Here is a 21,857-nt window from a genome sequence, read left to right on the forward strand (position 1 = left end):
TGGGCTCGGAGCGATTTGCATGGCTCCGCCGAGAGCGTTTTTCATTCATAAAAAAATAGAAGGGGAAGAGGCTGGCGGGTGGGGCGGGGGCAGCGCAGGATTTAAAGGGGCCGCGGCCCTCCCAGGAGAGGGGGCTGGGTAGGAGGCTCAAGGGCGGATATGGGGGCCCTGGGTCAGTCCAGAGGCAGCATGCGGAGCGTACAGAGTCCCTAAGCGCACGCTGCAGACCCAGGCTGTCGGGTGAGGGGGGGCCTTCGGTCTTCATGCAGCTGCAGAGTGTATGGGTGGTGTTGGTGGGGACTTTCTTCAGGTGCTCTCCCCTTCGGGACCCTGGGTTAAGCCAGCTCAAGCGGCCGCTGTGCTGTCTGACCCCTGCGGGCACCTCAGAGCCCTCAAAGAGCCATTTGGAGGAGGTTGTGGGAAGAGATTCCCACCTGCATAGGATTTTGGGTGGTGGGAAGGGATTGCTGTGGGTCTCCCAGGTGGTTGTATGAGGATGGTGATGTCTGAGGCTGGAAGGCAGAGTGGGAGCATGAGGGGATGGAATAGGAGCACAGGGAGGAGGAGGAGGCTGCAGGTGGGCTGGAATCATACCCCTGGACAGACCTTCAGGGCCCCCCAGCAGGACCTGCAGCTCTCAGGCATGGCGCATATAGAATTGCAGATGGCTCAGAGGACCGGGAGTTAGCTCAGGACATAGCCACGGGGCCATGAACTTCCCAGCACCTGGCATGGCCCTGATGCATGCCTCAGTTTCCCTGTTTATAAAGGCAAGCAGTGAGGATGGCACTCTGTTACCACGGTTCAAGATTCCCAAACCCCACATTTCTGCAGGGAGCGGGAAATCCCTGATGGAGGTTAAAAGAGAGCGCGCAGCAAGTACTGTTCTGCACAGCTTGGGGCCTGGAGTGGGTGCCTGGAGATTTGTAGCCCTGAGGCTTTAGGCTTGCAGGTGGCCTTACAGAGATGTGCTGCTAATTTTTCAGGAGGTGTACTGGTGAGCCTGCAGAGTGCTGCAGGGCCGTCAGCATCCCCAGGGCTGGTGCTGGTCTCTGCAGGCAGTTTGGCTCCCATGGTGCGCAGCAGGGCAGCTGCCACCACGCCTCATTCACAAGCTCCTGGGACACGTGGGGTGGGCACAGTGTCCTTGCTATTGGGGACGCTCCCGGGGGGCTCTGCAGGAGCTGGCACTCTTGTGTTTCCCTTTGCACATGGGTGAGGAGGATTACATCACCACTAGTAAAATTAGCAGATGACACACGGTTGGACAGGTGGATGGGGGGCTGTGGGGTGTTGGCAGCAGTCAGACCTGAGGGCTGCTGCAGATGAAGGGGAGCAGTGTAGGGGCTTTCCGTGCATTGCCTTTGCCTCTGGGGGCAATTGGCCAGACCCCAGGCAGGCCACAGGCCGGCTGCCACGGAGTGTCCTTATGGTACGCTGGGATGAGCCAGAGGCCATGGACATACAGTGTTGGGAGGGGGATGGCGGCCGGCACCTGCTGAATTTAGAGCCTACTTGGGGGGGAAAAAAAACCAACCAACCAAACAACAAATCACAGGTTCCTAATTTAGCCTGTTTCGCCTCCCACTGAACTTGGCTCCATCTTGCAGCTGAAAAAGCCATCACCTGTGTGCTCACGGTGGGGCACATCCCAATGGGCCCCCAGAATGGCTGGGAAATGGGGACCCCCATGCTCAGAACCAGCAGAGTGCTTCATCGCCACCTTTATTTGATGCAAGCCCACAGCAGGCCTGGTGTACACGGCAACACACGCTACGCTACGGACACCACGCTATTTCCATGCAGGCAACCACGGCTACGGACACGGCGGGAGGACGGGAACAGAGCCCACTCTGGGGAAGTTGGGGGCTCCATCCTGCAGCCTTGGGGGGTACAAATGGGGGCTGGTGTGGGAGGCACTGGCTGACCCAGATGGGTGTCATGATCCCTGTGAGCCCCTCAGGGTGGAGCCTAGGACTAAGGTGACCGCCAGCTGCAGGTCCTATTGAGTGATGCCTTTGGCATGATCCACGCAGCATCCCACGGAGGAGGCAGCAGGCACTGCCTGTGTGCCCCTGCTCTGCCATCACCATTGCTAAAGCCAAGCGGAATGGCCCTGGCACTGATCTTTGCCCAGAGCACGGGCCCACCAAACTGTGACCGGGTGCAAGGATCAGTCTGAGGAGAAAAACGCTGCTGCTTGCATAGACACCTTCTGACCGTGGCCACAGCCACAAAACAACAGGTTGAGACCACGTGGGGAGGGAAAGGAAGCCAAACCTGCCTCTATGAATGTCCCTGCCCTCGTGTCTTGCCACCCTGCGCCCCAAGCAGAGCAGTGCAGGCTTTGAGGTTGTTTTGTTTTGTTTTAATCTTCACCAGGTGCCACTGTTGAGGTCTGCAGATAACATCAGGGAGGGGACTGGAGAAATGGAGGCTGCTGTTTCAGGAGAACTTCAGGGTTTATTTTGGCACCCATCCCGTAAGCTTTCACCTGGCTACTCATTAATGGCTGCCCCAGGCGAGGAGCAGAGGAGGGCGGATTTATGCACCGCAGGGAGCGCGCAGGTCGCTGCACTTGAACGGCGCTGCCTGCAGTGTCTGTGCCTGGGGGGATGACAAACACTTTTCAGCACGCTGTTAACTCTGAAACCTAACGATGGCAGCAGCTCTGCACTTGGGGGGATGCCACCAAACGGCTCTCGACAGCACAAAGCATCCAGAGGGGACTGCTGCAGGGGGAGGAGGCTGATTTTGGAGCTGTGGTCCCCTGTGCAGGGCCATGAGGGGGGTGGGGGACAGTGAGTGGCTGCAGAAGAAATCAGGAAACCTTCCTGGGGCTCGCTGCTGGCAGCTCCCAGCTACTCAGAGCCAGGGGACACATTCAGCTCGGGGCATCTGTCATGAACTTCTCTGTTTTCTGATACTGTGGCATACTGGGGGAGGAGCTGGGCTGTATCCTTGACTTTGGGATGGGTCAGGAAGAGACCTGGCTGCAACAAATCCAAGGGCTGGCTGCTCACATGCTCCCTGTAGCAACCTAACAGCATCCGAAGCAGAGTGAGTCCTCACTGGGATGTATGAAAACATGATGCTTCCAAGCCAGAGGAGCTTTTAGGTGATGGGAAATGCCGCGTCACTCTCCCAGCGGCTGCGAGGACAGAGTTGCCTGGGGCTGCAGCCCACACCAGGCGCACTGCCACAAGGATGGCCAGCCACAATGGGGGTGGCATTTATGTCCAACCTGGTCTCATTATGAGGGAAGTGACCCCTTGAAGTTTGTTCAATAAATACATAAGTACAAATCCAGATGGGAGGTCCAAACAGAGCTGGGCTGGCAGCTCACCCCTGGAATCCCCTCTGGCTGTTCCCTGCCTGCCCTGAGCCCAGCCCCATGTCCCAGGTGGGCTGTGTCCCCACACAGCCTGCTCCACGCCCCGTGGCATCGTGCTTCGGGGCCAATAGCAAGCACTGTGTCGGCATCTGCTCTGAAGCGGACCAGGAGAGCCAGCTGAAGACATGGGAACCTGCTTGGAGAGCAGCAAGGGAAGCGAGGGTCGGGCTGCCGAGTCCTCGAGGCTAAGGAAATAAATAACTTCTCAGATGCGTAGGTCTGGTGGACAAGAAAGCCAGTGCAGCAAAACACCAAGCGTCCTTCAGGAAAATTAAAAATAAATAAGTGAAGCTTGGCTTTTTCTCAGGAACATGTTCGTTTGCAGCTCTGCTGGCAGGAAGGGGGTAGTTCTTTAAATAAAGGGAAAAAAAAACAGTTCTAGCACGCCTGCACGCCAAGCTGCCTTTGCCCATTGCTCCGATCCCAGCTGGAGAAAATGCTTGTGGTGGCTGGGGAGGAGATCCCAAATGTTCCCAAGATGGAGCATCCCACTGGGCTGGCTGGGCTGGAATCCTTCCCCACCTCGACACAGGGCCAGTGGGACACCCTGCAGCAGGACCCGCTCCATACAGCCCGCACCGACTTTCCAGCACAGTGTTTCTGAAGCAGGAGAGGGGTCAGGATGCGCAGAGATGAAGGTTTGCAGCCTGTGGGTCGCCCAGGATGTCTGGCTGCCTCTGGGCTGCGGCTCTTTGCACCCAGCTTAATCTCGAGTTCGGTTTCTCCTCTTCAGGAAAAAGAAGCTGCTCTTCTGGGGAGGGCCCAGCAGCATTGGCACTTGGCTTTTATGTGTAATTTTGACCTAAAAATAAACAAATGCAGCTCAGCAAGCGGCTCTCAGCCGTGAGTCATGCTTTGGCCAGGCACCGAGCACCCCCACCTCGGTGACTCTCGCTCCATCCCTGACCCCCAAGGAACTCACAGTGCAGGATGGCTGCATCCAGGGCTCCCCATCCACCTGCATAGGCAGCAGCTTGGAGGTCCTGCAAGAGGGAATAGGGGATCATGCAGCCGCCCACTTTTGCTGCCCGTCGGGACATTCCCTGTGTGGGGATGGGCCCAGATACCTGATAGTGACGGCTGAACACTGGGCCAGCCTCTTCCCAGCGCTCTTCAGCCCCGTGTAGATCTGTCCCATCTCCATTGCGCCCTCCAGCCCCACCACCTCCAGCAGGTGGTCACTGAGGTCTGCGAGAAATGGAGCTGAGTCAGTGCCAAGGTCCCATGTCCCCATGTCTCAGGGTTTACCTGCGCACCCCCTTTTGCTGATGGAGTGGGGGACCCTGGGACTTCACCAGCCCCTGTGTGCTCCTTTTTTCAAAATGACTTAATATGGAGCCGGGTGTCAAAACCCCCCTGGAGCTGAGCGGAGCCGGCCACAGGAGGGCATGGCCAGCCGTCTGCCTACAGCAGCAAAACACCGCGGCCAGCTCCTGCAGCGCAAAGCTCCCGCTTTGTCCCCACTTTTGGCAGGATGCCTTCGCTCCAGGAAATCAGTCGAGCTTGAACTCTCCAGCCTGAACCTGTCTGGGTTTCATTCATGCGCAGCCTGAGTGCTCTCATACGTGAAAATCAGCCCCCCTTGCATGATCCGCCCCAGCCCAATGGGTTCAAGGTCCTCTCTTTGGGACAGGCAGGCAGGGGAACGAGGTGGAGGAGCCACAGTGGTGATGCAGGCAGTCCAGGGACTCTGTGCCTTCTGCCATCCTGAAGCATCCCAACCAACTCGGTGGGGCTGCTCCCACAAAACTTCAAGAGCAAAAATCCCCATGCTGCCAAACAGCACCGATCCCCCTCCAGCCCTTGGTGTGTGCACCAGGGGAAACAACAGCCTCACTGGGAGCAGCTTCCCACCATGGACTCTGGAAAAAGTGGGCACTTGGCACATCTCAGCAGCTGCCAGGAGCAGCGTGTTGCTTCCCAGTCGATTTCTCCCTGCTGAGTAACTCCTACAGCCTGCTTTCCCCACGGCAAGCCGGGCTGCCTGCACAATCCCTCACCTCTGCCTCTGCCTCTTCCAGTGCTGGCAGGGATCAGTCAGGTACTAGGAGCACTCATGGGGACAGTGCTGGGCAGAGGTGCCAGGAGCACAGCGCACTGGGGGAGAGATGCTGGGTTTTTTTCCTCAGCTGCCTGAGGCTTGCACATTCCCGCAAAAAGGCTGCCATGCAGACGGCACTGCAGAAGGGGAAGCTTAAAAAAGCCTCTGGTGCCAGTGCTGCGGCTCTGCTGCCAGCTCCTCCCATGCACCGTCCGCCCCACTGCTCACCTTGTGCACAGAACTTGAGCTCCTTGGCATCGGTCACCACCGCTGTGTGCGGCTTCTCCGGTGCTTTCTTGCTCAGGCGGTTGTAGCCACGCTGCTTCTTGGTCTCGCCCCAGAGGTTGGAGCCGCCATACATGCTGGGGATGTTGAGGACAGCGATGCCCTCCAAGGAGGCGTTGCTCAGGTCCAGCAGGGTCCCATCGCACTGCCGAGTACACGGACACATACTGGGACACGGTGACTTGCCCCAGCAGGACCCCTTTGTGCCATGCAGCCCACAGGCTCCTGCAGCGCCAGCCTTCCCCATCCCCTTGCTCAAGATGACCTCAGCGAATGCAGTTTGGCTACGCAAAGGCTGATGCGAAAGGGTTTGTCTTAAAGTGCTTGCTGGAAACCAGGAATGACTCTTGGAGGGAGATATAGAATCACAGGATCACAGAATCACTACGGTTGGAAAAGATCCCCAAGATCCCCAGGTCCAACCCCAGCCCACCCCACCGTGCCCACTGACCATGTCCCTCAGTGCCACATCTCCACGGCTCTGGAACACCTCCAGGGACAGTGACTGCCCCACCTCCCTGGGCAGCTGTGCCAGTGCCTTAAAGGCAATAGGGAAAAAAATGGCAGTTTTGGGGGAGAGGGCAACAGGGCAGTGCCTGGGATGGGTGTTCTGGATTCATCAGCACACAGCAGGACTGACGGATTTGGAAATTCCGTGGAAGGCCAAACCGCTGCTGTTGGTGGCTGTCCTGCAGGACTGCGAGACACAGAAATGGAATTGCGTCCCTTAACCTCAGCTCTCACTTCCAGAGCACCCAGAACATGGCACTGACCTCATCTGTGGGTGCTGCCACACAGTTCCACCAGAAAAGACTGAGCCTTGGGTTTGAAGAAACAAGGGCTCCTCTGTATGGATCCCTCTGAAGTCAGGATTGCTGTGGGCAGCATCCGTCTCTCACTTTCAACTCCATTTTCTCTAGAGCATCTTTCCCTTTGAGCATCTGTATTTCTTCCCAGGCATCTGTTCCCTACCTGCCAGCTTTCACTTCAGCAAACACCACTGCATTTTTTTTCTTGCATTTTGGGGATGCAAAGGAATTTCTGCCCCGTGCTGCTTTGCCAGCAGGAAATGCGAGTTGGCCGATAGAACCCTGCTGCTGCCTGCACTCCAGTTGCTTTGCTGGAGCTGGAGTGGAGGGCTTGAGCTTATTTTTAATGCACTCCTTGGGACGGGGTATGGGAAAAAGTGGGCATCTCTGTAGGCTCAGAGCTCTGCCCCCTCTCCCTGCTCAGAGATGTTTTGGCAGAAGGCAGGAAGCTCCTGGTCCACAGGCAAAGAGCTGCCTTGCCGAGGCTGGGTTTCCATCCCTTATTTCTCGGTGCATTTCAATAATACAATGATTTGTGGGAGCAGCACAGACCCTACCGCTGTGAGCAGTGGGTGCGCAGCAAGACGCCCATGGCTCCAGGCCATGCTGCGGCCAACGTGCCAAGCATCACCCTCAATGGGATGGGATGGGACCTGGGCATCACTGCGTGCTGCAGGACCCCCGGAGCAGGAGCAGCTCCTTGCCCCTCACCCCGCGGCCCCGCGCCGCGTGCCAGCCTGCCACAAAGGGCTCTTTGAGCGGGGGCAGCTGGCGGCGTGCTGGCAGAGGCGCTGGAAGGAGAAATTTGCAGCTGGGGGAAAAGCAAATTCATTTCCAGGAGCTGCACTGGAACGAGTGCCAATTTCCAAAACAAAACTGCCATTTCTCTGCAAGGATGACAGTTGCCTCGCAGCCGGAGGGCTGCTACTTTCAGCTTAAAATGCCGTTGCCTTAACGCCTTCCTGCTGGCGCGAGGGGCTGAGCTTTAGGGCGGGCAGAAAGCCCCCCCACAGAAACAGGCTCCGAAACCCCTTTGCCCCAGCACAGTGCCCCAGCGTGGGGGCTGTGTGGCCAGATGCACGCCAGCAACGTGGGTTTTTCTTTCTGTAGCCATCCAGAAGAAGTTCTAAAAGGGGCATTTATCCCGAGATAAGGCGAGCCGGAAGTTTGCAGAAAAGCACGGCACAAACCCCACCAATGCAAACTGCAAAATGACAGAGCTCTTAGCAACCGCTGGCACGCAGCGGTCCCTCCTCCCTGCTCTAATTAAAGGCTGTTTCCATGTAATCCAAAGACGGCTGCGAGCAGACACAGAGTTTACAGAGAGAATATTCCAGGCACACTCTCAAATACAGCTGGAAGGGGAAAAAATACAGGGCTATTCTTCTGCCTGCAGCTGGCCAGCCACGCGGCGAGCCCCACGCTGGAGATGTGCACTGGGCTTGGAGAGCCGGCACGCAGCCCTCACTGAGCACTGCCCCAGTGTGCCCAGCCCCCCCACAGTCTCCCCACCGCGCTGATGTGGGCACGCATCCCTCAGCATGCCGGCAGAGTGGGCCGGCCACAGGGAGGGCTGTGGGATGCTTCGGCTGGGGAGCCGTGAGCTCCTGCTCCTGCTCATTGGTTATTCATCAGTAATTAGTTATTGAGTTAGCAAATAACTGATTATGAAAGAATCAGATTTGATTATTTATCAATAATCAAATATTGTGATCATCCCAACTCTGTGGGATGCAGAGGTGTCGGCGCTGCACAAACCCCTAAGACACCTGTCCCCCAGAGAGGCACCCAGCAACATCCCCCCCTCCCTGCTGCCCTAGGGCATCACAGCTGTATCCAAAGGCACTGACTGGTTGGGTGTTAGGACAAATTTCTTCTCAGAAGGACCAGTGAGGCACTGGCAAAGGCTGCCCAGGGAGATGGGGCAGTCACCATCCCTGGATGTGTTCCAGAGCCATGGAGATGTGGCACTGAGGGATCTGGTCAGTGGCATGGTGAGGTGGGTTGCGATTGGACCTGGGGATCTTAGGGGAATTTTACAACCTTGATTCTATGATTCTATGACTGAGAAACCCTGATAAAGCCTTCCCCAAATCCCTGCCTTCACTTCTTGGAAACCCACCTCCACCTCGATGTAGTCGTGGAGCTTCTTACAGGTGGCTGCAAAGGTTTCCGACGTGCCAAACTCGAAGTACCACAGCTTGTTCTTCATCCTGGTGCACAAGGAGTGGTGTTAGCATTCCATGCGTGAGCAGCAATTCCTCTGGCCCACCTCACAAGTTTCCCTTTGGGGACACGAGGCTCCCCAGCCTCCTCCAGTGGAGGCATGCCAAGGGATGGATGCTGGCCCCAGTGCACCAGGAGTACCCAGCGAGGAGCAGGATGTGCAGAGCCAGCAGCAGGGATAAGCATGCAGGGCATGGGGACAGTGGCTCCTGACAGCCTTACCTGCTGTTGAATTTCTCAGGGTGCTTTTCTCGCATGACGTGGAAGCGGTGGGCAATGGAGGCATCCTGCAAGGAGAGGTGGTGCAGCTGGGAAACAGAACCCCCTCCCCGTGAGCCCTTTGCCCTCACTGCTGGCCCTATAGCATGGGGCTCCCACATGGCTTCCATAAGATCTTGACCCATCCCTGGGACACCAAACCTCCCTGAACCCTGTCAGAGCTCCTTTGGCTATTGCAACACCCTCAGCTTGGAAGAGAGACATTTTGCGGATATTTTTGCATCCAAGCGCTGCTATTTCAAACAATAAAAACAGAAAGACAATGCCAAGAGGGAGGTTGGGAACACGAGCAAGGAAGAACAGGGAGGGAGAGTTGCTGGGTGGGGGACCCAGGCTCAAATGGAGAGTTTCACTGAATTCTGAGAAAGGCTTTTATTGTCTCTGAGGAATGTCCTGGCCACCCCCCAGAGAGGGCTAAAATGAGTCTAGGAGGAGAGGAGACAGGTTCAGAAAGCATGGGAGCCATCCCCAGCTGCATCACTCCCTGACTTCCTGGCAGCTGAAGAACATTTATTTCCCAGAGGCACTGATCTGGCCAGGTTTGGGGCAGCAGGGATGCTCTGATGGGCTCTGCTGCTCCTTGCTCAGCTTGGCCACCACGTCCCTCTCCGTTCCCTGGTGCCGAGGGGCCCCACTACTCACCACCCCAATGGAGAAGTAGTTGTTGATGATGCTGTATGGGACAGGGTCCCCATTGGCCTCCTTGTCACTGGGAATCACGTCTATCTGCCAGCGGTCCAGCATCACCTCCGTGCTGTGCTCGATGTCCTTCAGCACCTTCATCAGGCTGCCGCCCTCGTAGCCTGCACATTGGAGGAGGATGAAGGGGAGCGCATCCATGCCAGTGGGACTGGGTGCGGTTGGGGGCTGCTCGTGCGGCACATCACTTGCCCTTGCCCCATCTACAAGCCCCCCAGCCCCAGGACAGCTCCCCACAGACACGTGTGGTCCCCATGGGCTGCATCCCAGTGGGGCGATGCTCGCCCAACCTCACCTCCTCCCCAGCGCAGGCACCGGGCCAAGTCATTGCCCGTTCCCAGAGGCAGGACAGCCACTGGCGGGTGCTTCAGCAAGTTTGCCTTGTCTGCAACACAAGGGGAAAGCGGGGTTTGGGGCTGTGATGGATGGATTGTGCCCTGGTCAGGCTTGCTTCATGCTCCTCTTTATGTCCTTCCTCTGCCCAGTGGTTCTCTGGTACCCAGGGGCTACAGGGCCTGCTCACCTATGCAGTCCAGGATCCAGCCGACGGTGCCATCCCCTCCGCAGGCCAGGACACGGAAATCTGGAGTGTCCCGGAAAAAGCTCAGCCTGGACAGGGCATGGAGAGGAAAACGGTTTACATAGGAGATGGAGGGGCACTGTGGTGGGTTGTGGGGGCTGGCGAGTGGCCGCAGCACCTCCGTACCCGGGAGCGGGCCCACCACGATCCAGGTTGTACACTTGCCGTGGGTTGAGCAGGTAGTGAAATTTTCGGAGGACCCTAAGGAAAAAGAAAAGGACTGAGAGATGCCACAGGGAATCCTGTGAGCTTGTGTGGCATCCCAATGAGCTGGTGGCGGTGGGGCCACGGAGGGATGCTGTCACCAGGCAGGGCACACCTACCGCTCCCCTTGCCTCCCTCCACTCTTGGGGTTCACGAACACCAGCAGGGGATGTGTCCCAGGCCGGGGGCTGATCTGGAAGGCAGAAAGGGTGAAGGCTGAAACACCCGGCCCAGCAGGGCTGGCCGCAGCCTGGGGGTGATCCTACCTGCAGCCCTTGCCCATCCACTGTGGTGGAGTTGAACTTGAAGTTCTGCCCATCCTCGGGGCTGGTGCTTGCCGGGGACTCGCTGTCAGACCTGCGGCAGTGGGATTGCCGCTCCTGCGGGACACAGCGAGGGCGGGGGGGGGGGGCTGAGGGGATGGGGCAGCGACTGGAGGCCATGGGGACAGGGCAGGGACCGAGGAGCAGGGGAACAGGGTGAACACGCACCAGAACCACCGGGCAGATGTAGGAAGGCAGCAGGATGTGGTCCCGCAGAGGGCCCCCGTCACACTCCGGCTTCACGTGGGAAGCACATTTGTTGTGAAGCTGAAGGGGGGGATGTCAGCGGGGTGACACCAAGGTAGCCAGCCCCCTCTGGCCCCCTGACCATTCCCACTCACGGTGACTTGGCACCAGACGCAGTGCAGACCGGTGATGCCCTGGTAGCACTTGATGCTCTTGTGGCATCGGTCACACTTGACAGGGGAGTTGCCCTCAATCCAGGTGTGCTGCATCACCTGCAAGAGGAGAAGGGATGCTGCACCTGCAGACCCCCAGCAGCAGTTCTTCTCTCCTCCAGGACTTTGGAGGCTGGGCTGTCCCTCCTACTCACACTGGTGTTCCTCTTGGACTTCATGTAGGTGCTGATGCAGGAGGCGATGTCTTTGGACACACACCTCTCGTGCACGGTGTATTTGCAGACTGGTGGGAGGGAAGGAGGAGGTGAATGACCCGCTTCCCCACAGCCCCGCAGCACCCAGAAGGGTTGGGGTGCCCTGGGGACATAACTCACAGGAGCAGCAGAGGCCCTGCTTGCGGACACCCAGCAGCATGGTGCGGCAGAAGTTGCAGTAGGCAGGCTTCTTGAAGTGCTTCAGCCTCCAGGCGTGCTGCCCATCGTCCTTCACATTCTGCAGGGCAGCCCAGAGGAGCAAGAAGGTCATTCCCTGCTGCCTTTCCCCTCAGTGTCCCTCCTGCATCCTTGCCACCAAGCGCAAATAAAGCTGGCTCCAGGCAGAGCCCCTTATGGAAGAGCACACCTCTTGAATCTGGGTCCTGGCACGAGCACTCTCAAGGAGCCACTTCAAATTCCTGCCTAACAATCTGCTCACCCACCCCTCCTTGGAAAGCAAACATCAGAATGGGCACTGGGGGCAAATTTCCCCTGCAAACTATCATCAGACGTGGTAGGGGACTTGGATAAGGACTTGGATGCAGCTTGGGGATGTGAAGCTTGGCAGGATGAAAAAATGAGACATGGAAATAAAGGGGGGTGAAAACCACCCCCACTCATCATTTGGGTTGAACACGCACAGCACTGGAGCGCACTGCGATGCTGCAGAACAAACACAGCCCGCGTGGGCTGCCGAGGGGAGGCTGCCCTCCCGTGGCTCATGCAGTCTTGCTGCTGCTGTGGCCTCGCTCTGTGCCTGGCTCTCCCTTCTCACCGTCTCCATCCCCAGCAGGACCAGCAGGGGGATGGTGGTCATGCCGCCCCGGATCCACTCTTCCAGTGTCACGTTCCCATCATGGTCGTAGTCGATCTCCTCCATCATTGCCTTCAGAATCTGAGGGCAGGAGGGGAGGTTGCAGCAGGGTGCAGCTTGCAGCCCCCAGGCTCTCGAGCCCCCACTGGGCACTCACAGGCTTCAGCTCAGTAGAGTCCCACTCCAGGTACTCAGCCACATGCACCATCTGGTTTATGATACGATCCAGCTCCTGCACACAGGGAAGTGGCCGAGGTCAGTGCCCATGCCCTGCACCCTGAATCGCCCTCGGTTTCTCCCCTCAGACTTACCGAGCTGTCCAGGATGCCATTCCCATCGGTGTCATACAGGCGAAACATAACTGAAGGGAGAAGAAAAGCCACTGCAGGTTGGACCTGGTGCTCCCAAAAGTCATCCTGGTTCCCTGCCCCCCTCCACACTCACACCACGCACTCCCCTGCTTCTGCTGGGGGAGGGCTTGTACCTCCAACAAAAGAGAGAAAGACATATTGATCCCAGGATGCACATGCACCTGTGGGATTGCTGCAGGCTCAGTGGTGTGCTCACACTTCCCTTGGGCTCCTGGTGGGAAGGGATGTGGCTGCACCCTGCTCAGCATCTCACAGCAGTCCTATCTGGGACATCCTTTGAGCCTGGTTGCACTCCCACTTCCCCAAACAGCTGCTGCCACCTAACCCAGGGAATACAGCCCAAAGGGGATAGAAATAGGGATGGAGAAACAGGGCATTGCTATGGATGTGGGCTCCTGCAGCCCCGTAAGTTTGGAGTCAGCCCAGCTTTGGTCCCTCCTGGTCCTCCCAGTTCACCCAGTAACCAGCAGCCCGCAGCGCCAAGGTGCCACTCACATTCCAGCTTGTCCTCTGCCCGTCCTCTCTCCAGCAGGGACAGGTAGCAGACGATGTCCTTCAGGTAGACCACCTGAGCCAGGGGGGCTGGAGGGTGCTGGGGGGCAGCTTTCAGGGCGCTGTGGCTTTTCCGCAGGCTGAAAGGAAGTCTCTTCTCCAAACTCCTTGAGCCTGCGGGGAAGGAGAGGATACACACCGGGCTGTGCATCGGGAGGGGGCCATGGGGTTCTGCAGGATGCTCCGCAGGACTCAAGTGATGTGCAGGACATGGAGCAGGGCCGGGTGATGCCACCTGTGCCTGGGGCAGGGGACAGCCCACGCGGCGTACCCGCAGCAGATGGCCGCTCGCTCCTCAGGCAGCGGGGAGGCACTTCATTAATCCCCCTCTCCATAGGAGCTGCTGCCAGGTAATTAAGACATTGAGAGGCAGCAGCTCTGCGGGACGGGACCGATGGCTTCAGTTTGCAAAGCAAAGGTGTTGAGGCACTGGGAGGCTGCCTGGCCAGAGAGGTCACCACTGCTGCCCCGGGGACAGCACCGGAGAACCCCTGCCACCTGTCCCCTGCACAGCCCCAGCGGAGCTCACCTGGCGACTGGGGGCTGAGCAGGGACCCTGAGGAGATCTTTGAGGACCCTGAGGAGTTGTGAGCAGAGGGAGTGCCAGTGGTGGACTTCTGGGAGGATGACCGGGACCAGCTGGGGGAGGCAGCGGCTATGGAGGCTGGGCTCAGCGCTGCCGGCTGCGGCTCGGCCACCGTGTTGGGGCAGCCCTTGGGCTCAGCCGCGTGCCGTCCCAGGGTGCTGAGCAGCGTTTTCCCGTTGATCCCTGCAAAGCAGACACGGCTGCCTCCCCCACCGGCCTCCAGCAGCCCCCCACCCGCCGCTAGCCACCGCATCGTCCTTGCTAGCCCACCAGCAGGCCTGTATCCTGGCCCGTCAGTCCCGCACCACGCTCAGCCCCCACACCCTAGGGATGGGTGCTGGGGTCTGGATGGAGAGGACACAGTCCTCTGTGTGCTTTTCCTATTGCTTTTGCAGTTTAACATGCTCTCAGCAGATGTCTCTGCATACTGCAGACCCAGCGGCGGGGGCGTGGTGCTGGCCCCACCAGCGGCCCCACATGGTACCTGTGACAGGAGCGCAGGCCACCTCAGTCTGGATGGAGATGCCGGCATCAAGTGACTTGGGCTCTGAAATGCAGGGTCGGCACCATGAAGTCCTGTCCTCCCCGAGGCGGGGAGAGCCGATGGGACAGAGCCAGGCTGCAGTGCCCGGCTCCACGCCACACAGAGCCAAGCAGGCTCACCGAGCTGCGAGACGCTGGGGCTCCGGTGCTGGGCCTCGGGGGCCGCCTGGCAGCTCTTCCGCTTGAAGGACGTGAAGAGGTGCTGGCAGAGCTCCTCGGGCACCTCCACCTCCAGGTAGGTCTTCATGAAGAGGCGGAAGCCCTCGTAGTCAATGGGCTGCGGGGGCACGGGGAGCTATGAGCTGAGGCTGCACACAGGGCAGGGTCTGCTCCACACAATGATGCCTGCACCTCTGGCCTTGCGGCACCGCATCCCGCACAGCAATGGGCCAGCGGGTACCGGGACTGGGGACACACTGGAAGAGGAGAAAGGCTCCCAAGGGGCAGCGGAGCAGGGGGGTGATTGCAGCTCCAGCCACACTCCCCTATGCCAACACAATTGCCTCCCACGTGGGGAAATCTCCTTCTGTGTGGGGTCCCGCAGTGAGCGTGAATAGCGAGGTGGTTCTGCTGCCTCTCCTTGCTGCTTTCAGCCCACTGATCTTCTCGTTTCACCTTGTTTCTAGTGATTATGGCCCTCCTGAAAAGCTCTGTCATGCTGGCACAATAATAGCTCTCCCTAAAAGCACCACTTGGAACAAACAACCCCAGGCTTCCCCAGGTGAGTGTGACAAGGTACAGGGCCTGCCTGTGTCCCTGGGTTGGCAACAGCAAAATAAATTGCTTTGGGGGAAGTGCAAGGGGTAAATGAGAGTAAATCACTTCCCTGCTCCTGCCTGGCACACAAAAATGCTCTCAGTGAGGGATGGGATCAGATGGGACAGGATGGGATGGGACGGGACGGGACGGGACGGGATGGGATGGAGGAGATGACAAGGGAGCTGGCATCTCCTAGCAGCATCTACTGTGCTGGTGTAGCTGATCAGGCAGTGGGGAAGGCTGGAGGGAAAAGGGCTGTACCTGTTCAGGGTTGTACCTCGAGAGGACACCATCCCCATGGAACTCCTCCAAGACATCCTTGAGCTTCTTGGTGGAGTCTGTGGAGACAAAAGCACTGCACTGAGCAGGGTGCCAGCAAGCCCCCTTTGCCAACTGCAAGAGGTGGCAACAAGCTTCCTCACTGACAAACAACCAGGTCCCTTGGGAGGGGCACAAATAGGACTTTTCTCCTTTTGGGAGGGGCTCTTGGACACATCGGCCTTGTTTATTACTGTTAATTCCTCTCTATACACAGGGTGGAGTTGCCTCCTGCTCTTCCACTGGGGATGCTGGGTCCAGATCTGGGTTCTGGGCCATGAGTGTTATGGGACGGACACATGGTGTGGGGACAATGCAGCTGGTGGTGGGGACAGGAAGGACCCTGAGGAGCTCCTGGCCCCCATAAGGTGCAGGGTATGGGGTCAGCTCCATTTCTGTAGGACAACTCCAGCCTTGCAGCGCTGCTTCTGTCCAATGTCAGGCTTCTCACCCCGTCCCTGCACACCTTCTGGAGCCAATGCCTGGGTTGGCCCTAGGCAGCACCCGAGCGCTTTGAAGGAGGCTGTGGGAAACTCTGCCTTTGGACTCCGCACCCCTGCCTCGAGGAGGGGAAGGATGGCTCATACATCACACCCCTGCCCTTCGGGTGGCAGATGTATTTCTTTTGCTAGGAAATATCCCTTCTGCCTGCTTGCAAGCTGCACTGTCATTCAAAACATTTCCATTCCCGTGATTAGCCCCTTGTGCATCGTACGAGGATGGCAGAGCAGTGTCTGGAGACGGGAAGGATATTCGCAGTTGCACAAAACACCAGCTCCTTCCCAGCTCCCTGCTGCAGCCGCCCCCCGCCTCCCGAGCACGCCTCGCTTGCCAAACTTTGATTAACACAACGAAGACGCTGTGCACAAACTCAGCGTTACAGATGGCATTTTATCATCTGTGATTAAATAACGCAGAGCCCGTTCTCTGGAAAGGAAGGACAAGGTGCCACGCTGCACCCCTGCGCGCAGCCTGTCCCACCTGCAGCACCATGCACACCCCTTCCAGGGAGCCCTCCCTGGGGAGCTGTGTTCAGCACTGCAGGAAGGGCTGCCGTAAAGAGGGACCCGGGCAGGCTCCAGAGGTAGGCCCTGAGAACCTCATAAAGCAAGTGCAAGGTCCTGCACCTGGTCGTGGCAATCCCAAGCACAAATGTTGGCTGGGCGATGAGAGAGTGGAGAGCAGAGCTGCAGGGAAAAACTGAATATGAACCAGCGGTGTGTGTTTGCAGCTCAGAAAGCCAACCGTATTCAGGCCTGCATCAAAAGCAGCATGGCCAGCAGGTCAGAGAGGAGATTGTGCCCCTCTTCTCCACTCTCTGAGCCCCAACCTGCAATGCTGCATTCAGCTCTGGGGCCTCCAGCACAAGGATATGGACCAGTTGGAGTTGGTCCAGAGAAGGCCATGAGGATCCTCAGAGGGTGGGAGCTCCTCTGCTATGGAGCCAGGCTGAGGGCTGGGGGTGTTCAGCCTGGACATGGGACGGGGAGACCTCACTGCAGCCTTCCAGTGCCTAATGGGGGCTACAGAAGAAAAGCTGGAGAGGGACCCTATTGAGGAGTGCAGTGACAGGAGAAGGGGTAATGGCTTTAAACTAAAATTTGTTTAGATGAGGAATTAGGAAGAAATTCTGTATTCAGAGGGCGGTGAGGCCTGGGCATGGCTGCCCAGAGAAATGTGGGTGCCCCATCCCTGGAGATGCTCAAGGCCAGGCTGGATGGGGCCCTGGGCAGCTTGAGCTGGTGTGGGGCAGCCAGCCCACAGCAGGGGTTGGGACTGGATGGGATTCCAGCCCAAACCAGTCTGTGATTCTATGATTCTATAAAAGTTATCCGAGGTTCGTGATTCTGCCTCTGCAAAAGCAAAATTCCATCTCTGCAAAAGCAAAATTCTTTCTCTGCAAAAGCAAAATCATCGCAGAGGGTTGGCAGCCAGAGCTGAGCTGTAGCGCAGCTCTGTGTGTTTGGGAAAAGCCCGCCCGCTTTCCCCGCTGGCATTTCGCTTTGCTGACAAATGTGGGAGCCTGCGGACGGACAGAGCTGCGTTCACGTCTGTGGCACTGCCCCCCGGCGCAGGGGCTTTCTGGGGACGGGGCTGCAGTGCTCAGAGTGACACAGCACTGGTTCCTGGGGTCTCAGCCTCACTGTAGGGAGGTGATGGACTCCGGGGGAGCACAACAGCTCTGCTCTCGTTTTTCAGTAGCATCAGTGGAAGCATCTGGTGTTTTCTCCGTTGCGGTGGCTGGGAGCTGCAGGCTGGGCATCCCTGCAGGTGACGCACCCTGCCGAGCCTCCCCATCCCCATCCCCATCCCCATCCAAACAGACCCAAATCTCAAAGGACAAATCCTCCATGCTTAAAATACAGGCAGGGAGCTGTCATGAGACAGTCCCCATAGCCATGAAGCTGCAAAGGGGCAGGATGGAGGAGAGCTGGGTGCTGGGAGCCGGACCATGAAAGGAGCACTACTCACAGTCGGTGTACTGCTGGAGCTGGGCGAACTCGGCGGGGCTGAGCGTGATCCAGCCCCCGTCGCTCATCTTGGGGCTGCTGCAGGGCCACCAGCTGCCACACTAGGAGCTGCCCGGGCTCATCGCCGCACTGGGTCACGTCGGCACCGCAAGGGGCATGGGGGCTCTGGTCCCATGGGCAGCATCGTGCCGGCAGTGAGGCTGGGAGCTTCAGGGCAGCCACGGCCAGAGCACCTGGCCAGCACCCTCCTCCCTGCATTGGGGAAGAAAGAGAGGACAGCGTCAGCGGCACCAAGGCTCCTTCCCAAATGGACAAATGGCCATGGCTGAGGTCACTGGGGCTCCTGAGCTTGGAAATGGGAGGTGAGGACGCCTCTGGAGTGGTTCTGCTGGGACCCATGGGGTTCCCCGACCCTTTGGGATCCAAGGGGCTCCCTGAGCTGCTGCTCACCTGAGGGCTCGTCACCTGGGGCTCGTCCTGCTTCTGCAAATGGGGGAATTCCTGGGGCAACCTGAGTGAAACACATCCCACTGCTCCTAGCCGGAGCTTCCCCATCAGCATTTTGCAAGGGAATTCGACACGATACAGGCAGAAGGAATAAGGCTATTAATTACAGAAGACGCAGTTCACGATGCCTGCAGGGCAGAGGATGTGAACGAATGGAAACTCACAGATTGCAGCTCCATCTACGGAGCCAGCCCTGACCTTTCACTGGCTCCCACAGCTGATAATATTTTCTAATGAAAATCTACATTCTAAACCAGGCGAGAGGGAACCTGCAAGAAGAAAAGTGCTGGGGAGGGCTGTGCCCCAGAGGAAATGTCAAAGGGCTTCAAGCAAAGTGGCAGTCTCCAGCCGATCAATTTGCAGGCTTCAAAATTTATTAGCTTCTTCACTTAACCAAATCGGTGGCTGAGGTCCAGGGGAAATGTCAGCTTCCCGAGGACACGCAGCCGGCCCTTGAGACGCTTGTTCTTCAAGGAGCAGACGGGAGCAATTAGATCTCGATTTTAGGGCTGGCTCCCGGCTTGGTGCTGGCTGCCAGGCAGAGAGCAACCGGATAACGCAGAGCTGGGGCCGGCGGGGTGCATTCCAGCACCGGAGTGAGCATAACCTGCACACCTGGAGAGACACAGAGCTGAGCGAGCGGGGTGTGCCCAGCCCTGGCAGCTGGAAGCCGCGGCTCGGGGCAAACCCCTGGCGCTGAACCCGTGGAAGACAGGGAATGATCGCTGCCAAAGCGATAGCCATTCAGGGCCAAACGCCCTTTATGCATGCATATTGGCATCCCTTTGTGTCAATGAACAGGGGAGGCATCAAGACACTGGAGCTTTGGGATGCTTGAATGGTGCGAGCAAAGCACTTGGTGCTTTGGGATGGGACGCTCAGATGGTGCTCCGGGTGCTCGGGTGATACAAACGACGCACCAACCATTGAGGGAGAGAAGAGGGCCATCTCCTTCCACAACAAGAAGGGTCCAAGACAGAAGCAGAGGGAAGGGATGCTCCCATCTCCTCTGCATAGATACATACATCCCAAGCAAACCCCGTAGTATGAATTTTCAGAGCGCTGGGGGTGGTGCAGTGGAGGCGCAAGTGGGAACACTGTGTCCAAACTCCTGCAGGATGCAGTGCTTGTCTCCAGGTACTCCAGAGGCTGAGAATCCAGTCCGTCAGAAACCCCCCACGGGTTTCTGGCTTTCTGTTTCCAGGCAAACGAGCTGCTTAGTTGGACCAGAAACTGTTTTTTGTCTTAAATTTATACAGGGAGAGGCTAGGAGCGTGGAGCTAGTTCAGCTTGCAGAAGGAAAGGCGCAGGGGGGCTGGCTGCAGTTCCCAGCTCCCTCTATCTGTCCCCATAGTCGGGGACAGCGGGGCAGGATGTGGCCCCGAGTCTCTGGGCCAGTGCTGCTCCCACTCCTGGAGCTCTGCAGCTTTGCTACAAGAACACTGCGTTTCCAGCTTCAGCCTGAGTGCTTTCCCTTCCTTGCCTATGAAGGTCCCACAGCGCACGAAGCCGGGGCTGCAGCCCTCAGATAACACATGCCCCGTGCTCTGGTGATGGGCAGCGGCACCAATACCCATCGCTTCTTTACAGAGAAGGTTACGAGGCGCTGGTGCAAGAAAAGCAAAGCAGAGCGAATGGGGCCACTCCCAGGGGCTTTCCCTCAGCACTGTGTGGAACAACAAATGCCACTTCTGGCATGTCAGCCCCGGGTCGCAGGGAGGGAAGGAAAAAGCCTCCTCGGGAATCCAGCTGCTGCTCATTTGGACAGCCTCTGAATTGTCAGTGGCAAATTATGTGATATTAAATCAAACTTGCCTCTTCCTAAAAATAGCTCTCCTCCCAGCGGTACAAAGAATGAGGAGAGGGTTTTCCAGCGGTCCCAGCACCTTGCCTGCCCTCTGGGTGCCCCGTGGGGTCCAACAGGTGGTGGAGGCCGCATCCCGCCGGCCCTGGAGCAGGACCCACAGTCGGAGTGCCCCCACCTTCCCTAAGGGTCTGCCTGCTCCTGCGGTGCGCTGCGGACAGGCCCCTCTGGCATCAAGTGGGGTGGAAATCCCTCCTGTCTCACTGCAGCAAATAAACCCTGACAGAGTCATCCCTAAAGCACTTTCTGCAGAGCTCCATTAGGGTCCCAGCAGTAGGTGCACCAACCCGAAGCCCCTCACACCCATGGGCAAAGAAAGTGAGCAGCACTTCACCAAAAGATGCTTCGCCCTCGCTGAGTGCTGCGTTCAGAGGGGCAGACACCTGCCGTCACTCTCTTATTGCCGACACTTTTTCACCCGAATATTCTCTCAGAGCAGCCTGGATCTCCGCTCAGACACCGCCGCAGTGCCCGTCTGGTGGAAGAGCCCTGGCCCGAGGCAGCGGCACCCCATATGCACGAAGCCACAAGAGCGGGACGGCCCAGGAACCCTGCAGCAGCGAGTCCCCAGGGTTGGCTGCACCTCGCGTGGGACAGCGCTGCTTCCCCGCAGCTTTGAAGTTGCCCTTCTCCCCTTCCATCCCCGCAAACAACCCGAAGAACAAGTTCCAGGCAGCCTCCTCCTGGGCTCAGCACCACCTTCGCCCATCGGAAGGGCTGCTCGGGAGCGGCAGCGCGGCTTTCCCAGCACCGGGGTGCGCAGGTTGGTGCCGTGCTGAGACCCGACGAACGTTCAGACAGCAGTGAGGGCAGCGCGGCACGCAGCCTCCGCGGGCATTAGCGAGCTGCGCTCAGGGCTCGCTGGCAGCCATGTTCCCAGCCCCAGGGGAAAACGAGCCGCTGCCCCGTCCCCGCCACCACCTCGTACGCCTTTTCCCCGGGGTGTAGCCTCAGCCGCGACGCCCGCGGTTTCCGTCGCCAGCGATGCCCCGAGCAGCGCGGCTCCTCCCCACCCGCCCCGCGTTCCCGAAGCTCTCCAAACCCAACCCGGAGCCCCGGGACGGGGTCGGGGCCGGCCGGGGGGACACGGGCTGCTCGGAGCCCCCCCGCGCACAGCCGGAGCCCCACTGCGGGGCCGGGGGCAGCGCCGCAAAGTTGGTGCCGGCCGCTCTCGAAGGCTCGCGCTTTTCCCACGCTCGCTCTCCATCCCTACCGAAAGCCGCCTTTTCGGCCGAGCGGCTCCCACCCCCCCCTACCCAGCCCGCTCCCCTCGGGTCCCTTACGGGCAGGCGAGACGGCGGCGGGCGCTCGGGACCATCCGCGGGACCGGCGGCGGAGGAGGAGGGAGCTCCGAAGCTCCCGAGCGCGGACCCGGCGCTGCCGCCTGACAGCTCCACGGCCCCTTCGGAAGGTGGAGCCTGGCCGCGGGCGCGGGGCCGGCACCGGCGGGAGGCGGGTACCGGGAGGAGCCCCCCCACGCCTCGCCCCCGCCCCGGGCACCGGGCCGCGCCCCGCCGAGCCGCCCCCGCCGCCGGCAGCGGGAGGGCGCGGAGCCGCGGGCCGAGTGAGCGCGGTGCCCGGCGCCCCGCAGCTCCGGGGTGCTGCTTCCTACGGAGCGG

The 21,857-nt window shown here is 58.9% G+C and overlaps 1 protein-coding gene and 1 long non-coding RNA gene across 7 annotated transcripts; one reads left to right on the top strand and one right to left on the bottom strand.

Moving 5' to 3' along the window:
- On the top strand, window positions 57-2,509 carry LOC110398408. Its single transcript, XR_002438367.1, has 2 exons — window positions 57-240; window positions 2,383-2,509. It is a non-coding gene; the product is annotated as an uncharacterized LOC110398408 (long non-coding RNA).
- DGKG (diacylglycerol kinase gamma) lies at window positions 1,709-21,704 on the bottom strand. 6 transcript variants are annotated; one of them, XM_021396022.1, is made up of 27 exons: window positions 21,522-21,703; window positions 17,869-18,119; window positions 15,340-15,416; window positions 14,440-14,596; window positions 14,261-14,323; window positions 13,720-13,959; window positions 13,462-13,530; window positions 13,134-13,304; window positions 12,579-12,628; window positions 12,425-12,499; window positions 12,229-12,348; window positions 11,574-11,691; window positions 11,394-11,482; window positions 11,182-11,298; window positions 11,009-11,107; window positions 10,784-10,897; window positions 10,637-10,710; window positions 10,440-10,514; window positions 10,257-10,342; window positions 10,029-10,118; window positions 9,677-9,837; window positions 8,978-9,042; window positions 8,652-8,742; window positions 5,664-5,865; window positions 4,462-4,582; window positions 4,317-4,377; window positions 1,709-4,196 (listed from the first exon to the last, which is right to left on the bottom strand). In XM_021396022.1, exons 2-27 carry the CDS (start codon window positions 17,933-17,935, stop codon window positions 4,098-4,100), a joined length of 2,751 nt encoding a protein of 916 aa, XP_021251697.1. In that variant the 5' UTR covers window positions 17,936-18,119; window positions 21,522-21,703; the 3' UTR covers window positions 1,709-4,097. The 6 variants fall into 6 exon arrangements, with proteins under 6 accessions (XP_021251697.1, XP_021251696.1, XP_021251695.1 ...); XM_021396021.1 differs by having other exon boundaries at window positions 13,462-13,533; XM_021396020.1 differs by having other exon boundaries at window positions 13,462-13,959; window positions 21,522-21,704.

The sequence above is a fragment of the Numida meleagris genome, chromosome 4 (genome assembly GCF_002078875.1).
Source record: "Numida meleagris isolate 19003 breed g44 Domestic line chromosome 4, NumMel1.0, whole genome shotgun sequence".
Classification (NCBI taxonomy): Eukaryota; Metazoa; Chordata; class Aves; order Galliformes; family Numididae; genus Numida; species Numida meleagris.

Bases quoted from the DNA above. Each gene is read 5' to 3' on its own strand.
- DGKG (XM_021396020.1), bottom strand. From the start codon at position 17,935: ATGAGCGACGGGGGCTGGATCACGCTCAGCCCCGCCGAGTTCGCCCAG. The intron at 11,692-12,228 runs GTGAGAAGGGAG...GCTGCCCTGCAG, and splicing joins TCCTGCTGGGGATGGAGACG to AATGTGAAGGACGATGGGCA. The intron at 4,197-4,316 runs GTGAGTTCCTTG...GTTTATTTTTAG, and splicing joins GGATGCAGCCATCCTGCACT to GTCAAAATTACACATAAAAG.